This window comes from Solanum verrucosum, unplaced genomic scaffold (genome assembly GCF_900185275.1).
Source record: "Solanum verrucosum unplaced genomic scaffold, falcon-dt-bn FXZP01000163.1, whole genome shotgun sequence".
In the NCBI taxonomy this organism is placed as follows: domain Eukaryota; kingdom Viridiplantae; phylum Streptophyta; class Magnoliopsida; order Solanales; family Solanaceae; genus Solanum; species Solanum verrucosum.
In genome coordinates this window covers 2,849,765-2,862,633 of record NW_026020379.1, presented here as the reverse complement: position 1 = coordinate 2,862,633, position 12,869 = coordinate 2,849,765, and the positions used below count along the sequence as shown (strand labels likewise).

Genomic DNA, 12,869 nt, shown 5'->3' with positions numbered 1-12,869 from the left:
ACAAATAATTTCTTCTGAAATATTTTAAAATTTTCTCTATAAAAAGTTCTCCATAATCTAAAAAACTACTGTCTTCGGTCAAGAACTTCTGTGTGAGCTTACAGAAAACTGTCCTATCTAATTATCTTAAAAGCTAGGAGCCAAATTGCTTTCTTTGGTATTTTGGAGATAAGAAATTGTTTTCTTTTTTCCACTTCCCATTGCACATAATCCACATAAAAAGTAACATACTTCTGACACATCAAGTTGTACTCTCCAGGTACAAGTTTCTTGAACTATTGTTTTTACTAAACCATACATGTCATGTTTGAACTCCATCTCACCTTCTGTTTCTCCAAGGAAGAAGGGAGAAGATGTTTTGGGTTACCCAACCTTACGGAATAGCTAGAGAAATACTTGTCCATCTATTTAATTTTATTTCGAAGTGAAGATGGTATGACCCTTTGTTGTTCCTCAAATTTATCAGTTCACTAAGCTTGATAAGTTCAGTGGCACATCTGCAAGTGCATACTGTATATATCCCGAAAGAATTCGACTTGCAAAATGATTTCTTTGAGGACTTATACGTGTTCTAGTTGTTTACTGTTCAAGTAAATGGGTAACACGAAGAATGGCAACCAGCAGAGCTCTTTTTATGGGATAAACTGACAATGGTAAGAGATATGAAGACCAGCAAGATGATCCCCAGTGATAATGATAGCAGAGACCTGGGAATTATCCAGATGGGAATAGAATGGTGCCTCGTAGCACATCAGGATCATGCGGAACATAGGATTCTGATTTCCTCTGAAGCGTGTTTTCCTATGAACATGGTCCTGATTTTCTCCCGATACTGGGACTAGAAAATTTAAATATTACCTAATCATTATTAATATTTCCCCCATTTTTGGTGTTATCGGCATAAGAAAAGAACTCAAGTTCTAGGACTTACATTCTCAATCATGTTTACACTGCATATGAGTGCATCTCATCTTTACCAAAGATAGTACATTTTCATCTCTTAAAAGAAAGAAAGTAAATATGTATATGATCCTCCGAGGAGATTTTATGGTCTTACTTGGATATGTGATAGTGCAGAGGCATTGGATCCATCCCCAAAAAGACTTTCATATACCTTTTTAGCAGCCTGCATCAGAACGTTCAATATAGGAAAATTGATATACGAAAAACTGAATATTTAGGGTAAGTAAATAGATGCATAACCTGAATGGCTCCACGTGATTCCTCAAGTTCAGCGTAAGCATATCTTAGCATTTCCGAGTCTAATCACAAGAGGCAAAAGAATTATCTAAAACTCAGGAGAAAACAACATCAAAAAGAAACCACAAGTGTCATCTAGGAAAGAAAAGAAATAAGAAAAATACCAGGAAGTGCTTTCAAAGCTCGCTGGAAAACCTTGATAGCGGAGTCTACTGAACCAGCTTTTGCATGCCATGTGGCATATTCATACCATATATCAGGATAATGATACAAGTACATGAGGCACTGTCATTGAATAACTAGATCAGTAATCTAGTTTGGTTTTATACCAAAGCATAAAAAATCAAAAGTAGAGGAATTTTTACATTAATATAAAGGAGGAAGGATAGGCACCAAATCCCAACACCACCTCAAACAGAAAAAACAAGAATATCATATATATCAATCAACTATGCCTCAATCATAAATCAAGCTGGGTCGACGGTACAAAAGTCGTACATATCCAATCTGCTCTATTCTGGTCCATTTCATTCAAATACTAAATAATTTGACTTTTGCAACAAGATTTAGGAGCTCTAAACTAGTGTTTGCCTAATTCACCTATTACTGCACCACATGCAAGTCTTTTATCCGACTAAAAGGACTCCTGAAAAAAAAAATTATGAGGCTAATCACCATTCTGAAAACTGAATAAAACTAACTTCATGACATAGTTATGAAATACAAAATTGTCCAGTAGCTCCTATGAAACTGGGAGTGGATGCTGAACCAACAGTATACTAACGCAATCCACTGATATCAGGTAATCATTTGTCAGATAGCTAATGATAATCTTCAATATGATACAGTATCTCACTTCAGCACATCAAGGTGATTTCCAACTGCTAGACTCCAAGGAAAATGCTTGGGAGCCGATCATCTAATTCAGGTATGCAAGTAAAGACACAAAAGAAAGATACATCATCATGAACTTTTAGATAAATCCAAAAAATATCTCCCAACTTTTCGAAGTTTTTTTTTTTTGTTTTTTGAGAAGGCAACTTTTCAAAATTTATTTATGTATAACACACTAACAATTTTAGAGGATTTATTTTGATAGGTATCAAATGTTAAAGGGCGTACTACTAACACTCCAAATTGTTACAGATCCTTTTGTCAGGTGCCTATGTCACTACTAAACATGTGTGAACAAATACATAGCTAACATGAATCAAATAAGAATTTCACGCACTCAAGGGTGTGCCCTAGTGGTCAATGAAGGGGGTTGAGAACCATGAAGTCTTTAGGTTCAAATGAGACAAAAAAAACACTACGTGATTTCTTCCTATTTGTCCTAGTCTTGATGGACAGAGTTATCTTATACCTATAGGAGGTGGCAAGTATCCCGTGTAACTAGTTGAGGTGTTCAAAAGCTAACCCGGACACCACGATCATAAAAAGAAAAAAAAATCACTGATAAGACTCTCAATTGTATAATAAAATAATAAAAAGCACGTATTGAAAAGGAAAGTACTTCAAGATACTATGTAAGGCATAAGTTACCAGTTCCAAAAAAAAAATATTAGGACATGGAAACCAGACATAGAAAACTCCACCTTACCATTGTCCTAAAAAAGAAAGGAAAGAAACTCTAATTAAAGAGGTAATGATTTTAACACCTATGTCTCCCATACCTGCTCATATGTGAACACAATTCTTTTATTAGCATAAGCACTGTCTATCCTCTGTGGGTTTGCTCTGACATGAAAACCAGAATAATTAGATGCGTCGATTTTACTTTCAAACGGAAAGAAACCATGAGGGAGAAGATCAAAGCAGCAACATTTGTGAAAAAAGATCATATGCTGTAACAAAATATTAGAAGTATCCATACTTGAAAATCTGGTAGGTCTTAACGCTAAACAAGTACATTTGTTCCAGGAAAAAGAGAATTATAACAGGTGCATTCAGCAATTGCAAATGTGAACATCGGGATAAGGAATAATACAAAACTTATAATGGGCCTCTATTGTAATTCCATCTGATATGGTTAGGAGCATTAGCAAGTCTAATAATCAATACAAGCAAAAGCAATTACAGACGTATGTCTTATGTTAGGGACTAAAAGATCAATAAGAGAGGAAATAATTAATATAGAGTAAATTAAATGTCTCTAACTAGCCATAAGGCCACAATCACATTCTAGCTGACCAAACTATGCTAAACGACTGTCCCTTACTTCTCAAAGGCTAGAAGTTTTTTCCATGCCATCCATTGCATTTCCTCCTGCAGACCCATGGAAAAGTAATTAATGTAAGAATAACGCAGAAGTAGGGTTGCAGCTTGCAGAGCCACAGAACCATCATCTAAAACCTCTATGTCATCACTTTCATAATTGCACGAGTCTCCACATGAAACAAGTTGAGATGATAGAACAGAATATTTCAACTAAACATCTATCTCAAATACATGAAGTAGTTGAACATGCCCCCCAAAACTGGGTACTAAATGTGCAATCTAATTGGCCTGCTTCAAGTGTAAAAGCTATGAAAGATACTGAAGGAATTGCCTTGGAAGAGCCGGAGGGTGGAATCGCTAGCATATTCCAATCAATTTCATCAGTGTACTTCTTCCTTTCTCTATATACAGCCCTCGCACTGTTATATTTAGGTTGATATTCAGAAACCAGTCCTTTTGCCTGCAATTTAATCAACAGAAAATATCTCAAAAAAAAACAGTTACTGTCAACATACATGACAAACAATTGTACCAGCCACATTTTTCGAATGAATCTAAAGAAGATTTAGGTAATGTTACTATCACTTTCTGAAAGTCAATATGAGCACGTAGATGACTTCTACAGATAACCAAGTAGAATATGCCTAAACAAAAACTAGACATGTCCTCCTGAAAAGGACAGAGTGAAGAAACTCAAAGCATTATTTTATTTTATTTTTTGATAACCAAGAAATCCGTCTGTGTCCCGCCCTTTGGACCAATCACAGCCTTCTAAACTCGGTGGTTCTAAATAACATACAACAATAACCATATTAAATTCCATCCTAATGGACTTCTAATATTTTGACAAATCATTATATTTTGATTTTATTCTCGTTGTATCAGGGTTGCTTGCAGCTTGATTTACTAAAAATGTTAATTATGAAGCTCTTTCTCTACTTTTTGTTCTTGCCTAAGGAAAAAAAACACTTTTAGATGGCTCTATTAGAAAGTCTACATGGTCATTTCCTAAGACATCTGCTATTCTTCTAGGATAGAAACCTGAACTTGGCCTCAATTGACAACTAATCACCCTAACTTTGAAAATGCACATCTAGACACCTTAACTTGATTTAAGTTCCCCCCGTTAACAGCTCAACTTTGAGAATGCACATCTAGAATACACAATTTGAGAATGCACATCTAGAATACACAATTTGAGAATGCACATCCGGAAAAGTGTGTTTACGGGGCCAACTTACACCAGGTTAAGGTGTCTAGATGTGCCTTTTCAAAGTTGGGGTGTTCAATTGCCAGTTGAGACCAAGTTAAGGTGTCTAGCTATGTATTATGCCTAGAAAATAATATTGCAAAATGCATCAAGGTAGTGACAAAGCAAGAGAAAATACAATCCAAGTGATAATCAAGGCCTTCAGCACATCAACTCACACATCAACCTCCTTAGACTTTGAACCCAAAATATGCTATGTCAACTTTTCCATCACTACTTCATTAATTATTTCTAGCAAGTCAATAGATATAAGAAATCCAAAAAAGATCATTATACCAAGCAATAAATTCTGTAATGAGAAAACTTTAGGATCTTACATTAACACACATATAAAGTAGATAGATCATCTAAAAAGACAAGTGAAGCTGCTCTAGAGGTAAGAGCACTATTTTTCAATCAAATGATTGTGAACTCAAGTCATCAAGGATTGAAAGTGGGAAAAATACTATTGGCCCCTGGCAAGACGGGTTTGGGGGAGCTTGGATTTTACCAAAATAATGAAAATTTTAAATGGCCTAAAAACTGATCATGAAGTCCCAGAGAGAAAATTATAATCAGTCCATGAGTTTGAAGGTAAGTCCACTTTATTTTGACAAAAAAGCAATCAGCAAAACTTAGGGAACACACAACTGGTTTCTTGATCTTTCCTTTGATCAGAAGCAAACATTTCATTACTATTAACAGCCAAGTATTAAGATTTAAGTTAGTGCTAGGCATTACGAAACAGCTATTTCAAAGATCACAATGTCTCATTGTTCTGTAAGTGCTAATGTACTATAGAACTCTAAGCATTTTCTGCATCATATACATCAGACCTATTAGACCAGAATGCCAGATTACACAAACATCTATGTTTTAGGACATGTATTGATGATGCCTTTCCTGAAACATCTCTAGGTTCTCTCCTTCCAAATTATCCAAAAAACATATGCTGAAATCGTTCTCCGTCTCCAGATACTCCAGATCTGGTTTCCTGTTCTTCTTTCGTTTACGGCGTTTTCTTTTTGTTGACTTTTTTGGTTGCAAACAGTACCACACCTTAAATTGCATACACAGATAAGATTAACCAACCACAACAATCCAATAAAAAAATTCACTGGAGTTTAAACAAAACAATTTTCACAAACACATATATGTAGTTTTATAACTGAATATACAATGGTGTGCTTTTAGTAATCTATTTTAGTGTTTTCTTCTGAAATTAATAATAATATATAGGACCCAAAAAGAAGATTTAGTTGGTAGAACTGCTTCCCATACATTGCTAGCCAAACAATATAAAATCAATAAGTTTGAGAACTTGTGCCAAAAGAGAGGCCTACCAAGGCTCGACTAATTGAATTTTCAAAATTCTCATAGTCCCTCCAAAGCTGTTCCACATGATGGGTTGGGGTGACAATAGCTCTCTGGTATATTTTCCTCACAGAGGTCATTCGTTGTGATTCTTCTTGTGCGGTCGGAGCCTACATCATCATCTAACGCAGCATTAACATTAAGGCTACATAACTAACAGAACTTCTATAAAATTTGCTTGAGCGTGTGTGCATATGTGTTTAGGTATTGTTTGTTGAAGAAGTGTGTCCCGTACAGGCAAAGACCTTAAAAATGCAATGTACTCCATCCACACCGGACCTGATGCTATGTCCGCTCCTGTTAAAAACATAGGTTAGGAAAATGAAGTACTTTGCAAGAACAGTAGAAATATTACAAAGCTTCTATATATATCCTACTATACGAAGCACCAAATGTATCAGTAAAAATTAACTAAAAACAGAAATGTTAAGTAGCAAACCCATATCACACTATTTGTAACCTCTATCTTAAAAAGCAACATCTCATACTTTAATTGCCTATGCAATCCTGAGTTAAATAAACAAACACCAATACAAAGATGCTATTATAAACTCAAAAATTGTGTTGTCACCAAGTCCAAGATATTTGAAGCTGTTGAGAGCAAGGATAATCAAGGTACATGAAATGACATTAGCAATGCTTCTCCTTCGGAATGCAAACAATATCACAAACTGCCATGCCTTGTTTCTTGAGCATGAGCAACAATTAAGGTCAATTTTCGATCTTTTTAATACCATCCTTTATTCGTAGTCAAGCCATACACTTAACCAAAAAGGATGATTCTTTCTAAGGGTCTGTTTGGAAACTATAAAAATGGAAAGAGAAAAAAAGTGAAGAGGAAATATAGGGAAGTGAAAGAAAGTTTCTACTCATAATGGTTGGAGAAAAAAAAAAGATGGGAAAGAAACTATACTCCGTTTTATTGACCTTCCTTCTCTTTGTAAACTAAACAATCGCATTTTAACTTTCTTTTCAAGTCCCTTCCTTCCCACAACATTCAAGACGGCATTCAGCAAATTGGAGCGCACCTACTTTCATTCAAACTGATGAAATATAATCATGGTAAGTCTAATATTTAAAAGAAGAATTTCATACTAGCAGTATAATTATTGGAACGGAAAACGAAGAGGGTATAGGGAAAGCATGTACATGGTACTTAGCATAATAGATTGGATAAGCATACAAAATTAGATGCACCAAGCAGATATTTTCAATCTTGGAATATTTCTTTAGATAACGTACCAACATAGTTAAGCATGAAATCAAAAGCTTTTCTTGTCTCTTCTTGCCCCTCATTCCCCCTCTTGTCGTTGACTTTCCTAATAAAGCGGATGTAACAGCGCCTGAAATCCATATAATTACCATGAGAAATTTCTGGGTCAATGCATAACAAAGAAAAACAATCAAAACAAGAACTCCTAAAAATATAACTAGAACAATAAGAACCATTTACTCCGTCGATATTCTGCTAAAAGAACAAAAGAAGCACATCAAATTCCACCAAAATAATTATTAAAACTCGATTGCATGGCCTTCCACGAATCATCTCCCTAACCCTTTCTAGCACCTCTGAATCACAAGCTCTTTTTCCCTATTTTTCTTTTTGTCCCCTTTCTTTTTTCTCTAGTTTGGAAAAAAATGTTTTGTTTAAAAACTTCAAAGAGATAGAGGGCCTTAGGGTGAACTACCGCCTAGTTTCAATTAGGCCCTACAAGAGAAATATTGTTTTGTGGATAGCGGAAAAGTATACAATTGTACGAGCAAGACGGAGGCTAAGCATATCAAAGTTCCAATTGGGTGTCGACTTTTTAAAGGAATATAATGAAATGATGGAAAGATTTTGGTAATATCACCTTCAGCGTAGGGATGAGGAATGAAAAGCAGGATCAATTTTTCGAGTCATCAATGGTGGGACAAAGAAGTGGAGATTCACATTCCCGAATATTTATAATATTTCGTGCCAAAACAGTACAAGAAATTCATATGCAACAAGAGGGGGGAGATTGTTATTGATGCGTTTGCCGGGAAACAATATTACATACACGAGAATCAATAGGACAGATAATGATTAATATTTTCTTCATTGTACAGCGGTCGCCGGAAAGTGCTCAAAATCTAGTATAAAAAATATGGATCGTCTTGGAATCAATAGATGAGTCGATAATAAACAAGAAAGTCATTAAAAACTGGTCGGAACATGCGCATGCGTCGGAGTATTAGATTTGATGGCTGAAAGTAGTCACAATCTGAGAAATAAAATTATATGGGTACGGTCGGAATGATGGCACGACCCTACTGAGAGAGAATTGTATGGGTAAGTAGTCCTTATGTAAATACGGGTTTCAATACAACCTATGTATTGTTCTACAGAAATAGAAACAATTACCATTTCCAAAAAAAAGGTCGGAATGATGGCACGGCCCTACATAAATAAGCTATGTTGCTCACACTCTTCAAAAATGTCAACAGGTGAGTGTCAGATTCTCCAAAAGTAGAGTATTTTTGGAGAGTTCAACATGGTGCAGTATCGAAAGTGAAGAGTTTGTGCAACGTAACAAATAAGAAAGTAGTCACCAAAAAGAACAACACCAGCCCTTTTTTTACTATTCTTTATTGTTTTCACTTGAAATTTCTTTTGTTTTTCTAATATTCAATATTTAGCAGTGCTACGCGAATCAGATATGAAAAAGTAGTCACCGAAATGATGGCACGATGCTACACAAATCAGATATGAGAACGTAGTCACTAAAACTTGGTATGGTGATACACAAATAAGATATGAGAAACTAGTCACCAGATTGATACACGATACTACATAAATCAAATATGAGAAAGTAGTCCCAAAAATGCACAGTACTACGCAAATTAAATATGAGAAAGTAGTAACCAGAAAGATACATCGTGCTACGCAAATTAGATATGAAAAAATAATCACCGAAAAGATACACAGTGACCCAACTTTTTCTAACATAATCGTTGGCCAGACGGGCAACATAAATGGGTAATAGCCGCCCACCGGCAGCGGAAGCTCTTTGAATCTCTACCAAGATCGTAGAGGTTTTGATACCATGTAAGAAATATTGGAGAAAAATATTATTGAATTGTGTCTCTACATTATTACATTGAGACCTTATTTATAGACACTACATTAGACTCCTTTTCCAACTAGGACACTACATTATAATCCTTTTCCAAGAAGGATTCTACACATTATTCTTATTCCTATTCTAAGTATGATTGTATATATTATTCTTGCTCCTATTCATATTCAAACCGCTACAAAGATTCAGAACTTTCTCAAACAAGTTCTCATGTCTGCAATTCCCTGAATAAAATGCAAAATTTAGCAATCATAGGCAAGTCAAGGAACAAGAACAAGGGCTCAAACCCGAGTGTTGGGCCTGACTTTCCAGTTAATCGTCCAGCACTCGATCCAAAACTAAGGACCTTAACAAATTGGTAGAAGAGCATGCCATCGTGGACGAAAATACTGTAGAAGCAAAGTTGTGAAGCTTGTTACAGAAAGCCCACACTCAAACTGAAGCAAAAGTAGCGGAGCTTCAGAAGCAAGGATGGTCCAAAATTCCAACAACTATTGCAACAAATTGAAACCTTAATCTGCACTAGAGCACATGCGAAGGAAGTTGAAGTTGGAGACAACAGTGTTGCTTCTGTCCAACGAACTAGCAAGATAGGTGAACTACTAGATGTGCATCTAGGAGGAAGAAATTAATGACAACAACGGAGGAAGAGGTATCGTTCTTGGATACACTTAATTAGACTTACCTATATATGATGGAAGTGAAGATCCTTTTATTTGGCTTCACCTTTGTGAGAAATGCTTCGTTAACCCGCATAGAATCAACCAAGAATAAGTAGGTTTAGCTGCTTTTCACATGGTAGGGGAGGCTGAAAAGTGGGTTTATCAACTGGAACAAGAGGAACCCAATTTAACATGGGGTGTCTTCAAAGAATATTGTACTCTTCGTTTTGGTCCACTAATGAAAAGCAACCCATTAGGAGAATTGATCAACTTAAAATAAACTAAATCTGTTTAAGATTATCAAAGTAACTTCCAAAAGATGTTGGCTCGTACTTCATTTGTATGTATATAAACCAACAAGTAGATATGTTTACGACAGGATTAGTTGATTTGATTCGTCTCAATGTTGAATTGCACAATCCATCCAATCTAGTACAAGCAATGAGTCTGGTGAGAGCATTTGAAAAGACGATACAAATTTCTTTTAACATATAAAGGGGCTATAGTTCAACTTTAAACATTAGTGCAAGGGTTGTCGCTCAGTAGTAACTCCAAGTGCTAAGGTAACTGCTTCTAATCATTTTATGAAAAAGTTGACTCGCACAGAGATGGTTGCCCAACGTGCAAAAGGGTTTGTGCTTCAACTGTCAGAATCCTTATGTTTAAGGCCATCAGTGCAAAAAGTTATTTTGGCTGGAAATAGAGGATGGGGAATTTGTAGATGTACCCGATAGAGGATGGGGAATTTGAAGATGTACCCGACACCAACAGATAGTGGAGAGACCGCCATCTCAGTCCATGCTATCACACGAAAACAATATGCAAATATTATGTAGTTGCAAGTTGTAATTGATAAGAAGTTGTTCCTTAATGGTTTCGGGTAGTATACACGATTTTATTAGCTAAACGACGGCCCAACGTTTAGACTTGCCAGCCTATCCAACATAAAAGATATCTTGATGTATCAGTGGAAATGGTGAGAAGATTTCTAGTTTGGGAATTCGCATAGTAGTGCAATTTTGTGTAATTAACTATTCCTTCCGTGTTGATTTATATGTGATTCCTTTAGATGTTTTTTATATTGTCTTAGGTAACAAGTGGTTGCAAACACTGGGGGCATATTTTGTGGGATTTTACATTATTGACCTGTAAAAGGGAAGCATATCATTTTACATGGACAACAACTACTATATGAGCCATACCTACATCTTTTACAAGATTCTAAGCAATGTGAGCTCAAGAAGGTGTTAGTTGAATTCAATGACCTATTCCAAGAACCTGTAGGTCTGCCTCCATTGCGTTCCTACAACCATAGTATATGCTTACTATTAGGAATTGATTCGGTGATAGTTCAGCCCTATCGCTACCCTCATTTTCAGAAAGATGAGATTGAGAAACTGTGATCAAATGCTTCAGCAAGTCATTATTCGACCCAGTCATTCTCCATCCTCATCACATGTACTGCTAGTTTGGAAACATGATGAAACATGTCGCTTTTGCATGGATTATAGAGAGCTAAATGCCAAACCAGCAAAATACAAATTCCATTCATATAGTGGAGGAATTACTTGAAGAATTGCATAGGACACAATTTTTCACCAAGCTTGATCTTCACTCTGGCTATCATCAAGTCTGCATGGAATCTACGGATGTTGAGAAAACGGCTTTCAGAACATATCATGGTCATTTCAAGTTCCTTGTCATGCAATTTGGATTGACTAATGCTCGTTCTACCTTTCAAGCACTGATGAATGAGGTATTCCGAAAGTACCTACGTCAATTTGTACTTGTATTTTTTGATGACATCCTTGTGTATAGCAAGAGTTGGAAAGATCATTTGTCACGCATGCGAATCATCTTTGAGTTGATTGCAAGTTCATTGTCTTTATTTTAAAAAATCCAAATGTTCCTTTGGCAGAAATCAAGCAGCTTACCTAGGTCACATAGTCTCAAACATGGGTGTCTCCACTGATGTTAGCAAAACTAAAGCCGTGGTAGACTAGCCTCAACTGCAATCAACAACGTTGCGTGGATTCTTAGGATTGACGGGATATTACCGTAAACTCATCCAGAATTACGGTCTGATTGTTACTCCCTTAACAAGTATGCTAAGCGAAATTCTTTTAAGTTGAAGGATGATGCACTTGCTTCTTTTGAAGCTCTTAAAAAGGCATTAGTTGTTGCCCAGTGTTACAGTTACCAAACTTTGAAGAAAAATTTGTTGTCGAGTATGATGCTTCAAGTGTTGTAATAGGGGCAATCCTTCTACAACAAGGACATCCAATTGCTTTTTTTAGTCATAAACTAGTTGAACAACGACACTTGAAACTTCCGGCGTATACTGTGAATTGATAGGCTTGACAAAGGAAGTTCATATTCGAGGCCTTATCTCTTGGGTCGAGCCTTTCTGATTCGAAAGGATCACTACAGCCTAAAATACTTGTTAGATCAACATCTTACTACTTCTACTCAACAACATTGGCTTAGCAAGTTGATGGGGTTTGATTTTCGGGTGGAATACAAGGTCAAGAGATTGAGTACTACTGCAGATGCATTATCACGCCGAGAAGAGGCTGAAATATGTTATTTGTTGTCTCTCAGCCAGAAGCTTTGATATTTGAGGAAGTTCGAGCAGAAGTCAAGCAGTCACTCACCAATTCTTCGGGATCTTATGTCTGGTTAGTGTACACCCATATCGCCAAAAAACTCTAGCTAGTCGTGTCTATCATAAGGTGCGGTCTTGAAGCGCATCAGATCTGTTGCTTGCCAGCTAAGTCTACCTGCAAGTTGCAAGCTTCATGATGTATTTCATGTGTCACTTCTTAAGCCATTCAAGAGTGAAGTACCAGCTACTCTTCCACCGGTTCAAGGACGTGTTCTTCCCACCTCTTGTTTTGTGCTCTGATCACGTCTTAATCATGGTAATTGGGAAATTCTAGTCATTGATGCGTTTGTCAAGACAAAATATTACATATATGAGAATTAATAGGACAAATAATGATTAATATTTTCTGAATCATTTTGTTAGTTGAATAGAACTTCTCTGAGTGGATTAGGATTCTTATT

At 36.2% G+C, this 12,869-nt stretch overlaps 1 protein-coding gene across 3 annotated transcripts in view; it reads right to left on the bottom strand.

The window, feature by feature from the left end:
* The window catches only part of LOC125838961 (cleavage stimulation factor subunit 77), a 43,730-nt gene that overhangs the window by 22,738 nt on the left and 8,123 nt on the right, over positions 1-12,869 (bottom strand). Inside the window, exons 5-13 of one of the 3 annotated variants that reach the window (XM_049517962.1) lie at positions 7,283-7,383; positions 6,276-6,337; positions 6,010-6,150; positions 3,749-3,877; positions 3,419-3,465; positions 2,874-2,937; positions 1,365-1,485; positions 1,204-1,262; positions 1,058-1,126 (exon numbers count right to left, since the gene is read on the bottom strand). In XM_049517962.1, the coding sequence (XP_049373919.1) occupies positions 1,058-1,126; positions 1,204-1,262; positions 1,365-1,485; positions 2,874-2,937; positions 3,419-3,465; positions 3,749-3,877; positions 6,010-6,150; positions 6,276-6,337; positions 7,283-7,383 (793 nt within the window). Of the gene's footprint in view, positions 1-1,057; positions 1,127-1,203; positions 1,263-1,364; positions 1,486-2,873; positions 2,938-3,418; positions 3,466-3,748; positions 3,878-6,009; positions 6,163-6,275; positions 6,338-7,282; positions 7,384-12,869 lie in introns of those variants that run through there. The other 2 variants (XM_049517963.1, XM_049517964.1) reach the window with 2 other exon arrangements.